Source organism: Fusarium flagelliforme (assembly GCF_020744385.1).
Source record: "Fusarium flagelliforme strain FIESC 12 MPI-CAGE-AA-0113 chromosome Unknown B0J16scaffold_7, whole genome shotgun sequence".
NCBI lineage: Eukaryota > Fungi > Ascomycota > Sordariomycetes > Hypocreales > Nectriaceae > Fusarium > Fusarium flagelliforme.
Window position 1 is genome coordinate 1,057,567 of NW_025763509.1, and position 20,713 is coordinate 1,078,279.

Here is a 20,713-nt window from a genome sequence, read left to right on the forward strand (position 1 = left end):
CCTCATACTCAGTGTGTCAGAAGAAATGACCCCGGAATCCTAAGAGATAAAATAGTTTAGTCATTTTATGCCACGTTAGACCCGCTCTTAGGTTACTTTATTTTGGCAACCGAAGCTTTAGAGGACAATTCTTCTGTTACCCACATGCCTAGATAACGATTATTCCGCCAATGTGGCAAAAGATTGAGGCTTAGACTTGGATCCAAATAGCTAGCCTATGTCAGTCGAGTTCCTTGTGATTTCCATCACCTTCTACACCATAATCCTCTGTACCACGATAAGCAAAGGTCATCTTGCATCTCGGCACATTCATTTCTGGCGTCTGCACAATTGCTGACCAACCCCCTTCTGGAATTTGAGCCGATTTCCGAGTCGAAGGATACGGCAGAAGTCGGTGAAATGCTGATCCATCCACCGAAGAAAGAGCTTTGTGAAACCTCAGATTATGCAGGTGATGTGAAGGATTTTCGACGCTGAGGCTGACACAGGGGTTCCACAGTGCCGGATGAGACATCAGCCTTACTGTATCGCCAAAAGGAGAAATGTCGCCATGCTTGCCAACGTCTTACAAACAACGAATTGCGTAACCATACATCATGAGAGCGGTGTAATTTTCTAAGAAGCGTGGGGAGGATTTTGTCATTCACATCCTGTCATTAATCATAATCTGATTCTTCTGACACTCTCCATAACCAAAAACGGCTTGTTGTGACGAAGCATGCGTAAATGCAAGGAAAAAGAGAAAACGGCTCCTAAGCCTAAGATATCCGGGGAAATTTCCCAAGAAGTGATCTAGGCTCGTATAATTTGCCTAAGTATTCTAAATCTTATGATTTAGCCCCGGAGACTTTTGCTTCTTAGACAAGGGTTTAGTCCAGGGTATCCACTATTCGACATGGCTCTCACCAGAATCGCAAGGGAAACTGCCTCAATATCTCTCACATAGGACCTTCTGGTTCTGGAAATCCCGTCTATCACAGAGCCAACCTTGAGGAAAAGAATGCCTACAGAGGTACAACATGATCCTTCAGCTCGGCTGAGTTTGAGCACATTGACCAGACTCGGTGAGCAAGTTACGTTACGCAGCCACCACATCCCTATCTCTAAGCATCATGTAACAGCGGGAGCCTCAGCCGGATGTAATAATCGGCTGCCGGATGAACATCTCCTGTGTCATCTTGAGTTTCTGACTCCTCGCCTCTACACCCACTTCATGAGAATTTCCAGCAACTGGCCGCATCTGTGAACTCCTACTTGTTGATCGACCTGAATGCTATCACTTTCGAAGTTGTGTCATCGGTGACTATTTTCATCCTTTTCTCCTTAGCTAAGATTATTTCATCATTTCGAGGCCTGAACAGAGCTTCGCCCCAAGCTTGGAGATAAGGCGAAGGTTTGACAAGCCAGGCTGAGTATTTGGCATCGCTGTGATTCACGAGACTCGAGGTGATTATTTAGAACAGGTCGACGACGGAACTTTGATTTAAACTTCAAAAGATCTCCAAACTCCACTGCAATCAATCCACAAAGCCATTCACCTTCTTTGAGACATCTCAACGCTTGCGGCTGCTGTGTCACCTGCAGTGATCTTCACATAACCATTTGTTTTCTTTCTCTTCTGCAGATCTTCCCGCCTTATCCGACTTTCTCCATACCAACACAAACACAATGGCTGTACCTTCGAAACTAGTCGCTGCTGACTCTGTGGTCGAGCCCTCTGATTCGTCCCAAGCAGAAACTCTTCCTGCAGATGGTTCTGTGTCTGAACAGACCGAGGTAGACTCTTCTGTCACTGATATCTCGTCTAAGATTCTGGACGTCATCTTTGATTATGCTTTGAACAAGTTCAATGATAGCAAGGAGAGACTCGAGGCTGGAAGGCCTAAGTTCTTGGCCGTTGTGAGCAAGTTCGTCACCGCCGGGAGTCGGGTTGACATGTGCCTGCCTGCCTTCCCCTTCAAGTCAGCAAACAAGGCCTACAAGGTGTTTGGTATCCTACCCGATAAGGCCGAAGAGCTTGCCCTTGGCCGCCTCAACACCATGTGTGCTCGTATCAAAGAGATCTACCCACCTGGAGCGCAATGCATAATTATCTCCGATGGTATCGTCTACAACGGTATGTAGTCACTAGAAGTTATCCCATAGAGGCCTCCTAACATTCTCAAGACTTGTTGAGTATCTCCGACCGCGACACATGGGCCTACGGTCAAGCCCTCCGCAAGATGTCTTCTGCCAAGTTTGAGTACATCGGTTTCTCCAGAATCAAGGACTTGATTGACTTCCCTATGCCTCCCGACATGAAGGAGATTGCCTATGTCGCCAATGCTACTAATTTCCGCCGAGCCTTCCTCAACCGGTTCGGTAAGGATGACATCGACATTGATCAAGAGATTAAAGACAACCCCGATACCATGATGACATACCTTGGCTATCGCCGATTCCTGGAGTCTGATCTCAAGCATATCTTCCCTGTCGGGAATGGTCGTGGTGCCAATGAGTACAGAAGGGATGTGAGGTATCTTGCTAAGCAGATGCTCATCCGAGGATATGTAAGTCTCGACATCGACTTCCAATAGTATTCATGGTGACTAACTCGATACTCTTCAGGCTTTTGCAGGTGCTGTCAAGAATGGCTTCCCGAACTACCTGCGACTCTCCATCCATCATTCCACTGGAGAACACAAGATCTCCATGAGTCTTCTCGACACCAACACTGGCTTCACTACGCCTTGGCACTGCTGTGTTGCTCGCATGGCAAATGGCGAATGGACCAGTGCTCCCATGGGCGAGTACCTGAAGGATCCCAACATGAAGGTCGTCCACGAGAATGGCCGACCCAGTTACTTCCAAGAGACAATCACCGACACCAAGACCGAAGAGGTATTGGCTGCTCAACCTGTTCAGATGCCACAAGTTGCGGTTCAGACTATGCCTGAACAGGTCAAGTCTACGATCCTCTCCCCCTTCACGGGCGAAGAAGAAGAGCGCCTGACGGTCCTCGCCAAGTCTATCTCTGGGGAGCTAAAGCAGCAAGACAACAAACCCCTCAACCCCTTCTCAGGCTCTGACAATCCTGCCCTTGACCCACACTCAAGCGAGTTCAGCATCGCCGCGTGGTTGCAAGCTGTTATGAGCATCACATCTCGTGACCCCGAAAAATACCCTCACGGCGTCGCTGGTGTCTCCTACAAGGACCTCTCCGCTCACGGAGTTGGTGAGGCCACCGACTATCAAAAGACCTTTGGCAATTATCCCTTGGAGCTAGTCAAGTTTGCCAAGAAGCTCATGAGCCAGGGCGAGTCTGCCAAGATCCAGATTCTGAAGGACTTTGAAGGTTTAGTTAAGAGCGGAGAAATGCTTCTAGTCCTCGGTCGACCTGGAAGGTAAAGGACTAACGGGACTAACTGGTGGTTAAGACAGAATGCTGATTTGACGCCCAGTGGCTGCTCAACATTCCTAAAGACCATCTCTGGCGAGACTAGTGGTTTCAAGATTGGGGAGGAATCGCAGCTGAATTACCAAGGTATTCCTCAGGATATTATGCACAAGGACTTCAGAGGGGAATGCATTTACCAAGCAGAAAATGACTCGCATTTTCCTCAGTTGACCGTGGGACAGACTCTCGAATTTGCTGGCAGGGCAAGGGTATGAAGAAGATCGGCTTTCCTTGGATTCACTCACTGATGGTTCGAAGGCTCCCCGTACACTTATAGATGACATAACTCGCAAGGTATCCAATTCCAGTATTTTCATAGCACTCTTCGTTGTAGTAAAGCTGACGTTGTTGGCTTAGACATACGTGACACATCTGCGTGATGTTGTGATGGCGGCTTTTGGCTTGAGTCATACCGTTGACACGATTGCAAGTACAATTTTCCTAACTCTTAGTCCGCTAGCCTAATTATGGTCTAATTGTCGTCTAATCATCGTCTAAATAGGTCGGCAATGACTTCATTCGGGGAGTTTCTGGAGGTGAACGTAAGCGTGTTAGTATTGCTGAAGTGTAAGTTCCATACAGAATCACTACAAAGACATCACATACTTATGCTAGTGGCAGTGCCATCGGAGGGAGTACCCTGCAATGCTGGGATAACAGTACTCGCGGTCTTGATAGTGCGACCGCTCTCGACTTTGTACGAACACTGCGAACTTCGACAAAGTTCACTGGCGCAACGGCCCTTGTTAGTGTCTATCAAGCTTCACAGTCTATTTACGATGTAGGCGTATCCCTCCCAGACCAGCCATCTCTCGTACTGACGGTCAATTTAGACCTTTGATAAGGTTGTGGTACTCTACGAAGGACGTCAGATCTACTTCGGAAACATCCACGCGGCCAAGGATTTCTTTGTCAATCTAGGCTTCGAATGTGCACCGCGGCAGGTAACAGCTGACTTTCTCACTTCCCTCACTAATCCGTTGGAGCGACGGGTACGGCCTGGTTTTGAAGGCAAAGCTCCTTCTACGCCAGATGAATTTGCAGCAGTATGGAAGCGCAGCCAAGAACGAAATGTCTTGCTCCAGGAGATCGATGTGTTCAACAAGCAGTATCCTATCGGAGGGCCCTCACTAGATGCTTTTAGGCGTTTTCGCAAGGCTATCAAGGCATCATCACAGTAAGCTCAATCCTTTTCTAAATCCGAGGCTACTATGAGTCAGTCAAGGTGGCAACAGAGGAAGGTCTCAAGTATGAAGGGCTAACGATACTCTCAGGCGTATCAAGTCACCCTATGTCCTCTCCATCCCGCAACAAATCGCGCTCTGCGTACAACGGGCATTCCAATCTTTGCGGTCAAATGCGACCCTTGTGATCATTGGGTCTCTTTTCAATGCGATCATGGCGCTTGTGGTTGGCAGTATCTTCTACAACCTTCCAAACACCACCGATTCACTTTACAGTCGTGGGGCGTTGCTATTCTTTGGCATTCTTTTGGCAGCATTTGCCAGCGCACTTGAGGTTTGCGAAATCCATCGTTATCATAGACCCATCTCACATCAAGCAGATCATGACACTATATGCGCAGAGACCTATCGTTGAGAAGCACAAGAATTATGCCTTCTATCATCCGTTTACCGAAGCCGTTGGTAAGTCCACACATATTATTGACATCTTTCTGATGCTAACAGCCTCAAGCCTCCATGATTTGTGACCTGCCGAACAAAATCCTCACATCTCTCACTTTCAACTTAGTGCTTTACTTCATGACAAACCTGCGACGTACTCCTGGTCACTTCTTTGTCTTCTTGCTATTCACTTTCACTTGCACGTTGACAATGTCCATGTACTTTCGTTGCATAGGTGCACTGTCTCGTTCACTCCCCGAGGTAAGAATCCTCCCAAGCTTGGCGCGAGTGATTGAAGGCTCGGCCTATGAGAGCATAAACGACGAGATTATCCAGTCAATTTATGATCAGCTTAGACTAAGTATTAGTCTGTTTTGTTTCATCGGCTAAGAGTTTAGAGGATATCCTCTGTGATATGAATCAGTAAGACCAAAACTGACAGTGATAGGCCCTTGCTCCTGCTTCCCTCTTTTGTCTCGCCTTGGCCATTTACACCGGCTTCTCAATCCCCATCAAGGACATGGTTCCCTGGTTCAGATGGCTGAATTATCTTAATGTGAGCAGTTTTTAAGAACACTTGCCAAGCCCCATGTGGATGCTAACATTGCCCAGCCCGTTGCCTACGCATTCGAGGCTTTGATGATCAATGAGGTGAGATTCTGCGTCACAATTCTGGGGATCTTCCAATCTGACAGAGACGAACAGTTTCATGATCGCACCATAGAATGCTCGAGGTTTGTTCCAGAGGGTCCTGGCTACGAAGGCATCACGTCTGTCGAGAGGATCTGTGCAACAACTGGAGCCGCTGCAGGTGCAAGTGTCGTCGATGGAGACGCGTACCTCTCAGTGAACTTTGGATACCATCATAGCCATATGTGGAGGTGGGTCGCTGCGTCATGGCATCAGCGGGGGCTTCGCTGACCGTGATCGATAGAAACTTTGGCATCATGCTTGCTTTGATGATCTTCGGCTGTGCTGTCTACTTGGTGGCTACCGAGTATATCTCCGCTAAGAAGTCAAAGGGTGAAGTCTTGATCTTTCGGAGAAGTAACATGCCATACCTTCAGTCAAAGTCCGATGAAGAAACAGCTTCCTTCGGTAAAAATTCCGTGGGCATCCTCGCCAATGAGAAAACAGCTCTCGGTCCTCCTGTCGGGCTCGAGAAGCAGACCGCGGTATTCCAGTGGAGCGATGTCACATATGACATCAAGGTAAAGAAGGAAACCCGACGACTACTCCATCAGTTGGACGGTTGGGTCAAGCCTGGAACATTGACGGCACTCATGGTATGTGCCCCATAGCCAAGGAGGAATATATACACTAACGAAGGTACTAGGGCATCACAGGCGCTGGTAAAACCACTTTGCTCGATGTGTTAGCCAATCGCACGAGTGTTGGTGTTGTTGATGGGGAATTCCTCGTCAACGGCCGACCTCGAGACACAGGGTTCCAACGTAAGACTGGATATGTACAACAACAGGATCTCCACCTTTCCACTACCACTGTTCGGGAAGCACTGACATTTAGTGCACTTCTTCGACAGCCGCGAGCTACTCCGCGCAAGGAGAAGCTTCAGTACGTGGAACAGGTCATCGATACTCTCGAGATGCATTCCTATGCTGATGCTATCGTTGGAGTCCCGGGCGAAGGCGAGTAACGTATAAGGAAAGGTTGATCCCCAAAGCATAAGAGACGAAATAATTTGCATATCTTATACTAGCTTTAGCTAAGTTTTAGACTATCTACCTTGTTCTTCTCATAAGCTTAGAGGATCATTTTCCAACCGCAGTCAATTGACCTACATGCTGACTTTGCCAGGTCTGAACATTGAACAGAGAAAGCGCTTAACTATCGGCGTCGAGCTTGCAGCGAAACCTGCACTACTTCTGTTTCTCGACGAACCCACTTCAGGTAAGTCTCCAATCAATCTTCTATGGCCAGGCAGGCACTGACTCGTTGAAACCACCCAGGGCTCGATAGCCAGACAGCATGGTCCATATGCCAACTCCTTCGAAGGCTGGCAGACAATGGCCAAGCTATCCTTTGCACAATCCACCAACCATCAGCCCATCTTTTCCAATCATTTGACCGTCTCCTCTTCCTGGCCATGGGTGGTAAGACAATGTACTTTGGTGACATTGGTCCTTCCTCCAAGATCATGACGGGCTACTTTGAGCGCAATGGAGCGCGCCCTTGTGGTGAAGACGAGAACCCAGCAGAGTGGATGCTTGAGATCACTGGTTCTGGTAGTGAACAAGACTGGCCTTCTGTTTGGAACGACTCCCTGGAGCGAGAGGCAGTGAAAGCTGAGCTCGCCATGAAGAAGATGGAGCTTTCGCAGCTTGCCATTCCTGTCACAGGATCAAGCGACGTGGATTCATTGCGCCCGTTTGCAGCACCATTCGTAACACAACTCTTTGTTGTGCTGAAGCGAGTGTTCCAGCAATACTGGCGTACACCTTCCTACCTCTACTCCAAGGTTGCACTTTGTCTTTTCAGCGTGAGTCTCTTCCCCCCCACTATGCTTTTGGGCATTGACCACTAATCTAACCAGGCACTATTCATTGGCTTCTCCTTCTGGCAGCTACCTAATTCACTTCACGGGCTACAGAACCAGATGTATGCCATTTTCATGCTTCTTGTCATTTTCACCAATGTCTGCTCGCAAATCATGCCACACTACGATGCGCAGCGGGCTCTGTACCAGTCTCGTGAAAGCCCATCCAAGACATATTCATGGCAGGTGTTCGTGCTCTCCAACCTACTTGTTGAGATCCCTTGGAACTCTCTATCAGCAATCCTCATCTTCCTATCCTGGTATTACCCGATTGGACTTCGGCACAATGCCCTGGAAGCAAACGAGGGACCCGAGAGAGAAGCGCTCATGTTTTTGTTCATCCTGGCATTCATGAATTTCGCAGGAACCTTTACGAATATGGTCTTGTCTGCTGTAGGAAATGCTGAAGCAGCTGGCAACTTGACCAACTTACTGCACTCTCTATCTCTTATTTTCTGCGGGTAAGTACTGTAACCCAGGCTGCTGGATCAGATACTGACAATAACACAGAGTTCTCGTGTCGCCTGAAGCTATGCCTGGCTTCTGGATCTTCATGTACAGAGTATCGCCTTTTACTTACTTCTTCTCTGGCGTTCTCTCTGTTGGTCTCGGCAACTCACACATCTCTTGTTCTACTGAAGAATACCTGCATTTCTCCCCACCGCCAACCATGAACTGTTCGGCCTACCTGGCACCATACATAGAGGCCTTTGACGGTTATCTTACGCCAGATAGTATGGGATCAACTTCTGAATGTGTATTCTGTAGCGGCAACGATACCAATATCTTTTTAGAGACAGTCAGTGCAGATTATGATGATCGTTGGAGGAATTTTGGCATCTTCTGGGTCTACATTATCTTCAATATGGCGGCAGCACCTTTGTTGTTTTGGCTCACCAAAGTGCCAAAGGGCGAGATGAGCGCGAGGAAGAAGGACACAGGTAAAATGATATCGGAGGTTGAACTCAAGGATACTGGTGCAAAATGAGAGGGTCCAGACTATAGATATCTACTGAGATTGTTAAATATGAGAACCCATTGTAGTTGAGTCAGATTAGTTCACTGCAACATCCCCTCTCCGAAGCTTGATTGTGACTCATAAGAAACGAAATAATTTGGTTACTTTATTTATCTGCTCTAAGTAATTTTATTTATGACTCTAAAGCTGAGAGCCGTGTTCGGCCTTGGCTCATTCGTATGCTGACAAATCCGGCGCAACAACCGTGTTACAGCGCTACCCCTCACTAACAAGCCACGATATAAGACTCATCTCACGAACACATATCGAAGCTCTCAATCGCAAACCAAAATGTCTCCTCCTACGAAATATGCCGTCGCATTGTTCCCGGGCTTTCAAGCTCTCGATGTTTTCGGACCTCTCGACACCCTGAACTGGACATCCAGACGACAGCATTTTGAACTCTCGCTTCTTCACACTTCGCTTGAACCAGTCTCAACTCAGTCAGAGGGCATTTCCGCTTGTATTGGGCAGAGTGTTGTCCCAACTCATACATATGACACTGCTCCGGAGGATATCGAGGTTCTGATTGTGCCGGGCGGCTTTGGTGCCAGGGATCCGAAGAATACCGAGCGAGTGCGCAAGTTTGTTAAAGAGAGATACCCGAAGCTAAGCTATCTCTTGACTGTCTGCACGGGAAGTGTAATTGTGGCTCAGACAGGACTTCTTGATGGCAAGAACGCTACCAGCAACAAGCTAGCCTTCGATTGGGTAAGTAGTGTCGTTTACAACGCGCTCGAGCCTCGTCACTAACATGCCCAGGTCCTAACCCAAGGTATCAATGTTAAGTGGGCAAGAAAGGCTAGATGGGTGGTAGATGGAAATATCTGGACAGCCTCGGGCATTTCAGCTGGCATTGATATGACCTATGCATTTATCGCTGATCAGTATGGACAAGACGTTGCAGACGATACAGCTAAGGGATCTGAGTATGTACGCAACACTGATCCTAACGAAGATCCATTTGCTGTTTAAATCAATTCTATGGCTATCAAAGTCTATTTTGACTCAACATCTCTCAGGGTGTCAGAAGAATTAGTCCCTAAAAGCCTAAGAGACGAAATAGTTTGGTCACTTTACGATAGCTTAGATATAGTAGCCTAAACCTTGGAGGACTCATTTGCTTTCTGGACCGAATTCTATTGCTACCAGAATCTATTCATTAAAAGTTTAAACAATAGGCAGGATAAGCCTGCTGGGGTAATCTCCGCCGTGATGAATCTTGTGTTGGCCCTTGTTCTTCTCGTGGTCTGGTCTTGGCTTGGAAAACGCAGCAACCTCGTTAAATCCAGGGTATTGTCCCAGAATATCCAATTGTAGACTCTCGCCAGCCTCGTAGTCCACACCCATGCACCAAATACCGATCTCAAGCTTGACAATCTCACCCTTGGGGATCTTCTGCACTTCATCATGAGGGTGGAAGGGGAACTGAGGATGAATAGACTTCTTGGCATCGATCTTCCGTTGAGAGGCTCGCAGAATACCCATGGCTCCGTTATGTAGCGTAAGACTCTGTTTTTCCTTCTCGGCCATTTCAGAGATGGCCTTCACAGGTGTCTTTTCGATTGGAAATTGAAGATGGCTCAGTTCCTTGCCGGACTTGTCGAGCTTACGCACTTGACAGAAAACAACCATATCATCGTCGTCATCACAGCTCATGTAGAGTTCTGCCTTTGGCATTCCAATGATCCGTGTGTGCTTCTCGAATGTGTACTTGAACTTGGCAATGGACCAACGATCCTCGGAGTTGTATGTTGAAACACCAGAAGACGGCGCGGAGTCAAGTAGGGCGCTATCTCCCAAGTAGAAAGAACGATAATCGGTGTTGGGGACTGGGAAGTCAGGAAGCTCAATGTTACTCTTGACCTTTCCTTCGTCGAACTGTAGTGTTGTCCAGCGGACTCGAGGTGTGTCTTCCCAGTCGTTGTCAATACCCTTCAGGTACTTGTCAAAGAATTTCTGCAGAATTGTTAGCCATGCGCGTTGTTTTCCATCGTCTTCTAATTACATACCTTGAGCTCAGGATAGCTTTCCTTGACGCCGTACAGCTCAAACCACTCTTGATGTCCACACCACCTTAACCATTTCTTCTCACTGGCTAGCTCCATCCACCCTCTCACTGCACCCATAGTGTGAATCTGACTCAGGTCAGAGCCGGTAATAAAGGTAGGGATGTTGATCTTGCTGAAGTCGACACGCTTGTCGTTCCAGTAAGCGTTAGCTAAGGGACTTCGACGATACATCTCCGCGAAGTCCTCCACGCCGTTCTGACCCTTGATGACCAGTGTGGTTATAAGATCGAAATTACTCATGGAAAAATTGCCTCCACGACAGAACTGCTCCCTGAAGATATCTCCGGAACCCTCCCAGGGTGCAATAGCCTTGAGTGATGGTGGGTTCTGAGCAGCAGCTTGCCATTGCATAATTGCCAGATATGAGTTGCCGGCCATACCCACATTGCCGTTACACCAATCAAGTTTGGCCAGGGCCTCAATAACATCGTGAGCATCCTCTGCTTCCTGGGAACCCATGCAGACCGCATCGCCATCACTGTTTCCAGCACCTCGTGCATCAACATGGGCAATAGCATAGCCTTGGTTCACCCACCAAGCAGGGTCCAGACCCTCGAATTTCTCCAAACCACTGACATCTTCCTTGGTCAAGCAGCAGGCCCAGACACAGACATTGAAGATCATGTCAATGGCCGAGTACTTCTTTCCGTAGGGAGACCAAGAGACGATAACAGGCACCTTCTCTTGGTCTGTAGCAGGTCTGTAGACGTCCACGTAAAGACGGCAGCCATCGCGAACGACAATCTCCACATCGTGGTCGATACGGATATCAGAGTCCAACGTTCTGGCGTTGAAGGGTGCAGAACCCTTCTTCAGGACTTCTGTCTTGCCAATTGTCTGTTCAACATAGCCGTTGTCACCGACCTCAGGCTTATTTAAAGGCTTGAAGGCGACTTGAACAGGGGCTGGCATGATGGCTGATCTTGGTAGGTAGGTAGAGTATGACAAGAGGAGGGGATGATAAGGCGAATCGCCTGTGAGTTGATGATGAAGGTCGAGGGGCTTTTCGCTTCAAGTAAAATAAATCGTCCTTGATCAATTGAATTAAACGAATTGGTGGATGGGGTAATTGATGAGCTTGACTGGCTGGTTTGTGGCAAGAGATTGGAGTTGTCTTTAAGCTCCTCGGACGAACGATAGCTATCGCGTACAAACTCACTCGTGTGGAGTTGTAAAGTCCTACCGAGTGACAATTGCCCGCATTTGTCCAGGGTCGGTTCGGGCTAAAAGTCCCCTCCCCACGGGGTTCTATCTGGGGTAGGATCAAGATGAGGGGAAGCGATCGCGGAACTGCAATGCGTTCTGATCATGCATTAGCAAAGTGGGAACCCAATTCCAAATTGATTCGTTTCAATTGGCTCTCTCATTATCATTTGATTGATGCTCCGTACCAATTCCAATAGCGCCGCCTCAGTTTACGCTTTTTGCTAGGATCACTTGAGACATTATCCGACTAGAAGAGGAGGCACTTGGAGTCCGGACCGAACCGTAACCAGCCGAACCGAAGAAATGCTGGAATCTCGCCTTTTCAACCACCAAGATCTGACTCCGAGCCGATTAGGGCTCTTTCTGCCCCGTAACTCCTCATTTTGGTGTCCGGATCAGAAATATAACTAGCTTCAGCCTCAATGTCTTCTTAGCTTCTCATCATCAACACTCAACACAGCACTGACAATCATCTTCTAAACTTCTCTAAATTTCTTTGAACTCATCTAAACTACTCTAAACTACTCTAAACTCATCTCATATTTTCTCAATATGTCTACAACAACCACAGTTGAGCCCACTCAAACGGTGGCTGCTCAATTCGAGACCAAGGACTTGGTTGAGTTTGACCCCAACGTCGTTTACGGCGATTGGCGAGACGAATTCCACAAGAATGGTTGCGTTCTTATCAAGAATGTTATCAGCCCTGAAAAAGCCCAGTACTACTGCGATAAGCAGATTGAGTGGTTGAAGAAGTTCGAACTTGGCTTTGATGAGAAAGATCCTCGCACTTTTACTGCTGAGCACCTCCCTGTCAGTTTCAAGGGTGGTATGTACTACGGATACGGTGCTACCCATGAGAAGATGGCCTGGGAGGCGCGAACCGAGCCCAAGGTGGTTGAGGTCTTCGAGAAGCTCTGGGGCACAAACGAACTTCTCTGCTCCTTCGACGGCCTCAACGTCTCCATGCCGAACCGAAAGGACATCGCTTGGAGCCCCTGGCCTCACTGCGATCAGAACCCAGAACGGAAGGGGCGAGTATTTTATTTCTTTCTTATTCGTGGTGTTGCGATGCATCTGCGTGGTGTTTTGATGCGCGGGACGGGAGACATGGCCGCACCACCAACACCCCCACCCAATTTCGATCTGAACCTCAACTAACACCAAAACAGAATGCAAGCAGTTCAAGGACTCATTAACTTCGCCCCTAACGGAGAAAAGGATGGCGGATTAATGCTCATGAAGGGCTCATCCAAGCTGTTCAACGAGTTCTTCGCTCACAAGCGCGAATCTGCAGACCACGAGGACGCCCCACCTCCTGAGATCAAGTACATGGACTTGTTCATTTTCAGTGAGAAGGACGTCAAGTGGTTTGAGGAAAGAGGCTGTGAGATGTACAAGGTCAACATGGACCCTGGTGATCTTGTTTTGTGGGACAGTCGCACGATGTGAGTCTCCCAACGCCGTTACATGGCCTAGAACTGACAGATCAAGGCACTACGCCCGCTTCCCCGAAGGCGAGCAGATCCGCCACGTCCAGTATGTCTGCATGACGCCAAGGAAGTTTGCCACAGAGGAGGCCCTCAAGGCCAAGGCTTACTGCTTTGAGACATACACCGGCACTACTCACTGGCCTCACTGGTAAGTGACTCGTATCTCTTATGATTTGACATTGCTAACTGTTTTCCAGCAACATCCGTATCGCGCAGGAGAAGCCAATGAGAAATGGAGAGATTTGCCCCAAGTACCGCACAGAGCCATTTGAGAAGCCTGAGGTGACGGATCAAATCTTGAGATTGGCTGGTGTCAAGTCTTATGACGAGTAAGGAAACGGGTACAGGAATTTGATTTAGATGCGCATCGATAGTTTAGATCATAAAAAGATCTTATTCAGTATTATAGTCATTTACAATACACACGAAATTCATCTTACTCTATGGTCTCTACTTTGCTTGATGTATTTCTGGTCCGACACTGGATAAGACGAAGACAGTCAGTAGAGTAGGCCTTGGATGATCATGATCAATCTTAGGATAATCGCTAAACAATACGTTCTCCCTGGCTGTTGGCAAAATCCTGGAGTTGTGTTATCTCGACGTCAGTTTAGACTACAATTGCATATTACCATGCATAAACGTGCATATCAGCAATATCTTTTCCTTTTCCAATTGATATCTCGTGATAGGCCGCGCAAGCCCAGAAACTTGGCATGGGGGTTGTTTAGTGGAAAGCCACAGTAAGGGTCGAGACTCGGTTCGGTTCAGCAGTCAGAATCCGGGGTATAATCCGGGGCAGATTCTAGGGTGGCGGATCTCGGTTCGTGATGGGTCTAACCAGCTTCATCTACGCAAAGACACCCAAGACTTCGGGATGTGGTCCTCATGCGGGGAAACAAGGTTTTGCGGGGGACTGCACTAAGCCAAGGGCCAAGCTTTGTCCAGCGAAGGACAATCACACCTCCTTGTCGTCTTTCTCTTTCCCCTTCCTCTCGTTATCTCTTGGCTCCGTCTGTCAATTATCTATAAAGCCCTCGCAATGGCGTCGTTTTGGCGAATCTTTTCCTCAGCTTCATCAGCAAGCAAACCTCTTCAACACTCAGACACTCACAGCATCAATTCCGACATCATGGACACAAAGACCGACATCAATCATGTCGAGCATCTCGAAAGGGATTCTCTGGATGTGATCCAGGTCTCCAAGTCCAAGGTCGAGATCAGCGGCACAGTCAAACTCACTGAGGGCAAGACTGTCTTCATTCCAACGCCCACAGCAGATCCGAGAGGTAGGATTCCGTCCCTGTTTGAGATCTGATTAAAGTGCTGACTCCATAAGATCCCCTGAACATGAAGATGTGGCAAAAGGCTGTTGTCCTCATTATCATCTCGCTTTGTGAGTACAACCCTACTGAAACTCGTCTCGTCAGGGATTGAGACTGACGCAACAAAAGTCTCGACAATTGGTCTTGCCCTCGTGTCAGGATTTGGAGGTCTTCTGGGCTTCTACATTCCAGCCTATGAGGCTGCTGGTAAGGGTTATGCTGACATCACGCATCTGATGACTTATCCCACCCTCTTCATGTAAGCTCAACCATCAGCGCAAAACCAGTGACATGACTAACAACCTCATAGGGGCATCGGAAACCTCATCGGTATGCCACTCGGAATCGCGGTCGGTCGACGAATCGTTCTCATCGGAGCTACAATCATCATGATCATGAGCGCTGGCTTGTGTGCTGGTGCCTCCAACTACGAGTGGCATCTCGCAGGACGTGTTATTCTTGGACTATCTGCTGGTCAAAGCGAGGCTCTTGTTCCCATGATCACTCAGGTAAATACATTCAATGGTACGCGTCCAAGGCATATCTAACAAGAAACAGGAAATCTTCTTCCTCCACGAGCGAGGTCGCTGCATGATGATCCAACAAACCATCCAGACCATCGCCACAGCTGTCTTTACCATCTTTGCCGGTCCCATCGCCGAAGCAATTACCCCCGGGTGGTGGTACGGCCTCGGTGCCATTCTCTCAGGAGTCTGCTTGGTTTTCACCATCTTTTTCGTCCCTGAGACCAAGTACCCGAGATCCAATGCATCCTACCAAGCTGGTGGTAGCTCAGACGATGAGGCTACTGTTATTGTCTGCACCGAGCGCCCGGAACTTGACTACATCAACTTTGCTCCCCGTACCTGGCGATCTGACATGCGACTCTGGGTCGGCGAGCCTGAATGGAACAAGGTGGTGGAGATCTTTACTGTAAACTACTCATGTCCATTTCAGTCTCGACCTTACTAACCCTTGCTAGCAAACCTTTAGTCTCATGCTCTTCCCCAACGTCCTGTGGGCCCTACTTCTCAACGGTCTCACCCTTGGTGTCAACATCGCCATTGGTACCACATACGGTCACATCGTTACAAGCCCGCCCTACAACTGGCCCCAGTCTTCAGCTAGTTATGTCAACGCTGGTCAAATCGTGACATCTTTGGTCGCCCTTCCCTGCTTCGGCTATGGCTCTGATCTGCTCATCAAGTGGTTTGCCAACCGTCGAAACGGCATCCACGAGCCTGAGGTTCGCATCATTCCTCTTGCCTTCCCTATTGTCGTCGGTGTCTTTACCGCTGTCTTGTACGGTCTCGGAGCAGCCCATCCCGAGAACTACCACTGGTTTGTCTTCGTCTGGGCCGTCGCTGGTATGTTACCAAACACTCTCTTCATTCTAACAGTTTTCTAACGTTTTCCAGCTTATTATTTCGCCTTTGTTGGAGCTAATATCGTCGCTATTACATATCTTTTGGATAGTTATCCTCAGCGCGCTGGTCCTCTGCTTGTCATCATCTGCGCCATGCGCGGCGTTATGTCGTTCGGCGTTTCCTACGGCATCTCCCCCTTCATTGACAGAAACGGCTACGACGGAGCTTTTGCAGTCTTTGGAGGTCTCACAGGAGCTTTTGGTGTCATCGGTATCTTTATCTTCATCTGGGGTAAGAAGATTCGCCAGTTCACAACCCGATGGGCTGTGGACAAGGCCAAGAACGAGTAACAACCCAGAAATATTACATAACCACGTGGGATGTTGCTTTCTTGTTAGAATAGCTTTATGACTGTATGAGCTTGATAGTTGGTTTGAATGGAAATTTGTTGTTGCTCGAGATCTCTCTTTCCTTTCGCTCTAATACACGTTTCCGGAGCTGACTTTTTCCGGGAGCTCCTTGAGAATACTGCCTTTGTTTAGAGTATGAAAGGCACCGTAACATCTAATCTTTAGGATAAAGAAGTCAAAGTGCCTAAAGGCTGAGTCTAACTTTTGCCTAACTTTACGAAAAGGTTACTAATGCCAATAGTTGATTGAGAGGATTTCTTTCACCTGCAATACATAGCTCGACCAGAACTGAACATTATTTTATACGTTTTTCAAACACCTGAAGCATTACAAAGATAATGTAGACTCATATCATTGTAAACTCATGCCAATCCCCAATATCCAATTGTCATTAATACCACACATCTAACCCATCATCACGGAACCGCGGTTCCATTCTTTTGCCGTTGCTCCCAGTCCGCGGCCCCATCATAATCACTATTATACTTCATGAACTGCGCAGGATCGAGCTTAATCTCCTTGCTGACACCATCCGTCGCTGGCTTCGCCTGTTCCCTGCTGAACTTCTGAATCAATGTCGCTCTGTCATATCTCGCCGCAAATACCCTCTCCAGAGCCTCGCCAACCTGCTCTCTAGAGTGGACTTCCGACAAGAAAGCACTAATGGCTTCTGCATCTTCGATACTTTGGGAAGCACCCTGGCCTTGTGTGGGCAACATAGCGTGTGCAGCGTCGCCAATAAGGATGGTACGACCCTTGACCCAATTTGGTAGAGGATCAATGTCGCGGAGCTGCCAGAGTGCAATATCTGGTGCTGCCTTGAAGATGTCATGTAGCCAGGATGGGAAATCTGAGTATGCTTCTAAGAGTTTCTCGATACTGCCGGGTGCTACCCAGCTATCCGAGCTCTCCTCTGCAAGCTTCTCGTCTGGCACCAAGGCGACAATACCATAGAGTTTGCTTCCCCTTCCAGGTCCCATAATGATTCTCCTGTCATGGCCCATGATCATGGTCGTTTTGGGATCTGCAAGGTCAAGAACTTTGTCGAGTAGAGTAAGACCCTTCAAGCTCTCAGTGGGTATCAACATTCGATATGCTGATGTTCCAGTTGGTAAGGGTTCCCTCTTCTCCCCCACAACAGCTGTTCTCACAGCACTGTGGATGCCATCTGCTCCAATTATGATGTCTCCTCGGACTTCCTCTCCCGAGTCAAGCTTCACGATACCTTCTTCGCAGTTGACGCTCGCCACTTGACAACCAGTTCGAATCTCCACTGGCTTTCCTGAGATCAATTCGCTGGCTGCTGCAGTACCAAGAGCAGACTGCAGATCTTGTCTGTGATAAAGGACACGATCTGCACCAAGCTGTCCCTTTTGGAAAGGCATTTCTCTCACCAAGTTGCCATCAGCATCGAAGATTCTGAATCCTTGATCAACCTGAGGCTCTGCGCTCTCGAGAAATTGATCAAGTTTCCATTTGGTGATAATCTTGCTAGCATTGGGCTGGAGGGAGATGAGAGCCCCGACTTCACGAAGAAGACGAGAGCGCTCAAGTACAGTGATGCGTCTGTTGGGGTGTCGTAGAGCACAAGCCTAGAACCATTTAGCTTCGACCCTGGCTATGTCTTGGGTTAACTTACAGTAGCTAGGCCGGCGATACCGCCACCGACAATGATGATGTGTAGATCGGGTAGACTTCCCATGATTAATTTGTGAACAGTTCCGTTTTCTTGATATTGATGAGCTCAACCTGCCCCTGCTGGTTGCATCTTATACGCCCGTGCCAAGGGTCCTGTTTGAACGACGCTATGATCCGCTAGGTTCGGGTTTGGCGAACCGTATCCGAACCGAGATGCACGAACCGAAGACCACTGAAAGCCAAGTCAAAGCCAAGCCGATTATCGCTGAACCCCTCAATTATCACCCGAAGGAATTGCCGTGACGAATGGGGTTTTTCACTTATGCATTCGTAAGCCGATGGATTTACGGGGGTCTGAAGCAGTTGAAATGGGTTGAATCGTCAACCACCTTCCGGCCACGATCGGAGGCTAGGTCCGGATGACATTTTGCGGGGTGACAACATGGTACGGGAAATGTATCACCGAAGAAGCAGCACAGAGTCACATCGACTCATCAATCGAGTCAATCGTTTCAATCTTGGCCTTTACGGTGTGTTTATCTTGGGCTGCGCGATAAGAAATTTATTCTTCCTTGAGGAATCGCTTGGCATAGTATACAATCACCAGTCACTGGAACACACATCAATCTTGTAATTTTCAACTTCTGCTTGCCTACGGTTGACGAACTTGGCATTGAAGTTTTTAATACTGTGTCACAGAAATTCATCCCCAGACGCTCATCCGTATATCATGTCAAAAGAGTGATGCGATTTGCTATACTACATAAAACTAACAACTAATTCATATTCATATTCATCCAATCTTCTCTAGCTCACCTCAGCCTTGATGTAAGGAATACCCGTCAGCTTGAAAGCCCTCTCGCCAAGCTGTGGCTCATGCAAAGGTCTGTCGCGAACAATGTGGTCAGGCTTGCCATTCCTCTTAGCCTCATTAGATCCGACATGACGAGCGTTAGGCCAGTGTGTAGTGCCAATTCTGCGCTCGAAAGCATCCTTCTTACGGATGAGATCCTCTTGGGTTGCCTCTGAAACGGGCATGAAGCAAGTGTAGATTGCAAAACGATCTTGGTCACCCTTCACAGGAACGTTGTAGTGGGGAGTTCTTGAATCCCAGACTACCAGGTCACCAGGGTCAGCCTCGACCTTGTACCACTCGCAATTGTGATCCTCGAGCCACTTCATGCCCTTGTCGGTGAAGCCGTACCACTCCGGAGTCCAGGCAGGAATACGCTCCTCGGTGCCACGGATGTCATCATGGAATTGTTGGCTCAGGAGATGACCACCCTTGGCGACAATCAATCCACCATCATTTGGCCCGTTCGGCAGCAGGTTGACGAGTCCCTGAAGGCAACGGAAGCCGGGCTTATCGGGGTCCTGATCCTGGTGAGGCCAGGGCTTGTTTGCGGGTAGGTTCTCTCGGTTGGAGAAGCCATAGTTGATAGCATCAAAGGAAACGATAAGGTCTTCAGTGCCGAGCGCCTTCTCAAAAGCACCAACGACACCAGGCTCGGAGCGGACACCCCAGACGAAGTCCTCGTGGGCTGCAGCATAGTTCAAAAGCATGCCCTTCTCGTTGATGACGGGGAGCTTGTCGGGGTGAACGCTGGATCGGTCGTTTCGGTTGTATCCTTGACCACTTTGCATTGTTAATTCAAGCTTTCTTATCATGTATAAATGTTTTACTTACAAGCTCTCGAGAAGACCGTACATGCGGTTGGCATAGCTCAGAGCTCGGTCTCTGGGGATAGCGCCCTTGATGACAGCGTAGCCATCACGAACAAGGTCATCTCTCCAGTCGCCATATCGTCGGTCATTGCCGTCGATGACGATACGCTCAAGACCCTCTGGTCGAAGAGTGAGCGTAGGGTGCTCTTGTGTGGTGGTAGTAGTAGTTGCTGAAGGAGCCATTGTGCTGATGTGTGCTGTTTGTAATGAACAAGTCAGATAGTTCGTTGTTGAGCTCTGACATGAACTAATTTGCAAGTCGCAGTCTTCAATCCTTTATATGCACTGAATCCAACCTATGTTTTACTCCGCTGATCCTCATGCGGACGAGAATCTGGGGTCACACTAATGAGTAAATCGCGGAGGCGTGTGCGAAATAGCCCGAACCGAACCCCCACCGAACCGAGCTCGGCATCGAATGAGACGAGGGGCGACGGACTCCAGGTTTACTCTGTAGTTGTGTCAGATGTTCTAAATTAGGTGTGTAAGCTAACCGGCTGGATGTTAGTCCAGACTCTCTTCAATTGTAGCGCTCCATATCCTACGGCCAAACGTTGAATCGGTACCCATTTCGTCCGGAGACTTATGATACTGATGCAATTTCACTGTCTCTCTCGACCCTAGTATAGTACAATCTGAATAAAGTTTTAGTCGAGCCTACGTGTCTGGCTTCTTGAGCTCTCAGGTGCTCAATGGTGGCATCACGAATCCAACAGCCGATCGACAGGCTGCTTTGGGCATCATGCATGCTAGGTATTAGGGTTCTCACAAAGAGCTACGTGAATATGATATACCAAATATCCCATATTTCTCCCAGGGTCTACACTGAACCGACTTCAGC

The 20,713-nt window shown here is 48.3% G+C and overlaps 7 protein-coding genes across 7 annotated transcripts; 4 read left to right on the top strand and 3 right to left on the bottom strand.

Moving 5' to 3' along the window:
- Window positions 1–1,457: 1,457 nt before the first annotated feature.
- On the top strand, window positions 1,458–8,699 carry B0J16DRAFT_182731 (Pyoverdine/dityrosine biosynthesis protein-domain-containing protein). The gene is made up of 21 exons (XM_046122649.1): window positions 1,458–2,116; window positions 2,167–2,549; window positions 2,608–3,383; window positions 3,441–3,645; window positions 3,695–3,730; window positions 3,794–3,862; window positions 3,939–4,003; window positions 4,058–4,217; window positions 4,270–4,613; window positions 4,711–4,954; window positions 5,001–5,082; window positions 5,132–5,322; window positions 5,510–5,617; window positions 5,674–5,712; window positions 5,767–5,942; window positions 5,996–6,347; window positions 6,398–6,710; window positions 6,880–6,972; window positions 7,032–7,561; window positions 7,616–8,079; window positions 8,129–8,699. The coding sequence occupies exons 1-21, from the start codon at window positions 1,669–1,671 to the stop codon at window positions 8,604–8,606; spliced, it is 5,556 nt and encodes a 1,851-aa protein (XP_045978852.1). The 5' UTR covers window positions 1,458–1,668; the 3' UTR covers window positions 8,607–8,699.
- Window positions 8,700–8,870: 171 nt separating this feature from the next.
- Window positions 8,871–9,805, top strand: B0J16DRAFT_375357 (class I glutamine amidotransferase-like protein). Its single transcript, XM_046130685.1, has 2 exons — window positions 8,871–9,347; window positions 9,399–9,805. Exons 1-2 carry the CDS (start codon window positions 8,928–8,930, stop codon window positions 9,609–9,611), a joined length of 633 nt encoding a protein of 210 aa, XP_045978853.1. The 5' UTR covers window positions 8,871–8,927; the 3' UTR covers window positions 9,612–9,805.
- A 1-nt stretch (window position 9,806) lies between these two features.
- B0J16DRAFT_418009 (Alpha/Beta hydrolase protein) lies at window positions 9,807–11,620 on the bottom strand (the record flags this gene model as incomplete). Its single annotated transcript, XM_046133728.1, has 2 exons — window positions 9,807–10,595; window positions 10,649–11,620. The coding sequence occupies 2 exons, from the start codon at window positions 11,618–11,620 to the stop codon at window positions 9,807–9,809; spliced, it is 1,761 nt and encodes a 586-aa protein (XP_045978854.1).
- An 846-nt stretch (window positions 11,621–12,466) lies between these two features.
- On the top strand, window positions 12,467–13,831 carry B0J16DRAFT_404218 (uncharacterized protein; the record flags this gene model as incomplete). The annotated part of the gene is made up of 4 exons (XM_046132776.1): window positions 12,467–12,948; window positions 13,087–13,362; window positions 13,409–13,555; window positions 13,605–13,831. The coding sequence occupies 4 exons, from the start codon at window positions 12,467–12,469 to the stop codon at window positions 13,738–13,740; spliced, it is 1,041 nt and encodes a 346-aa protein (XP_045978855.1). The 3' UTR covers window positions 13,741–13,831.
- A 708-nt stretch (window positions 13,832–14,539) lies between these two features.
- B0J16DRAFT_274526 (major facilitator superfamily domain-containing protein) lies at window positions 14,540–16,449 on the top strand (the record flags this gene model as incomplete). The annotated part of the gene is made up of 7 exons (XM_046123672.1): window positions 14,540–14,696; window positions 14,747–14,803; window positions 14,862–14,991; window positions 15,043–15,241; window positions 15,312–15,665; window positions 15,715–16,099; window positions 16,151–16,449. The coding sequence occupies 7 exons, from the start codon at window positions 14,540–14,542 to the stop codon at window positions 16,447–16,449; spliced, it is 1,581 nt and encodes a 526-aa protein (XP_045978856.1).
- Window positions 16,450–16,925: 476 nt separating this feature from the next.
- Window positions 16,926–18,211, bottom strand: B0J16DRAFT_274062 (uncharacterized protein; the record flags this gene model as incomplete). Its single annotated transcript, XM_046123660.1, has 2 exons — window positions 16,926–18,101; window positions 18,149–18,211. 2 exons carry the CDS (start codon window positions 18,209–18,211, stop codon window positions 16,926–16,928), a joined length of 1,239 nt encoding a protein of 412 aa, XP_045978857.1.
- A 743-nt stretch (window positions 18,212–18,954) lies between these two features.
- On the bottom strand, window positions 18,955–20,055 carry B0J16DRAFT_273598 (uncharacterized protein; the record flags this gene model as incomplete). The annotated part of the gene is made up of 2 exons (XM_046123648.1): window positions 18,955–19,783; window positions 19,835–20,055. 2 exons carry the CDS (start codon window positions 20,053–20,055, stop codon window positions 18,955–18,957), a joined length of 1,050 nt encoding a protein of 349 aa, XP_045978858.1.
- Between the last annotated feature and the right edge of the window lie 658 nt (window positions 20,056–20,713).

Excerpts from the sequence above, each read along its gene's own strand:
- B0J16DRAFT_182731 (XM_046122649.1), top strand. The coding sequence starts at position 1,669 with ATGGCTGTACCTTCGAAACTAGTCGCTGCTGACTCTGTGGTCGAGCCC. Across the intron at positions 2,117-2,166 it reads CGATGGTATCGTCTACAACG|ACTTGTTGAGTATCTCCGAC; the intron begins GTATGTAGTCAC and ends AACATTCTCAAG. Across the intron at positions 5,083-5,131 it reads TCCGTTTACCGAAGCCGTTG|CCTCCATGATTTGTGACCTG; the intron begins GTAAGTCCACAC and ends AACAGCCTCAAG.
- B0J16DRAFT_375357 (XM_046130685.1), top strand. The coding sequence starts at position 8,928 with ATGTCTCCTCCTACGAAATATGCCGTCGCATTGTTCCCGGGCTTTCAA. Across the intron at positions 9,348-9,398 it reads ACAAGCTAGCCTTCGATTGG|GTCCTAACCCAAGGTATCAA; the intron begins GTAAGTAGTGTC and ends TAACATGCCCAG.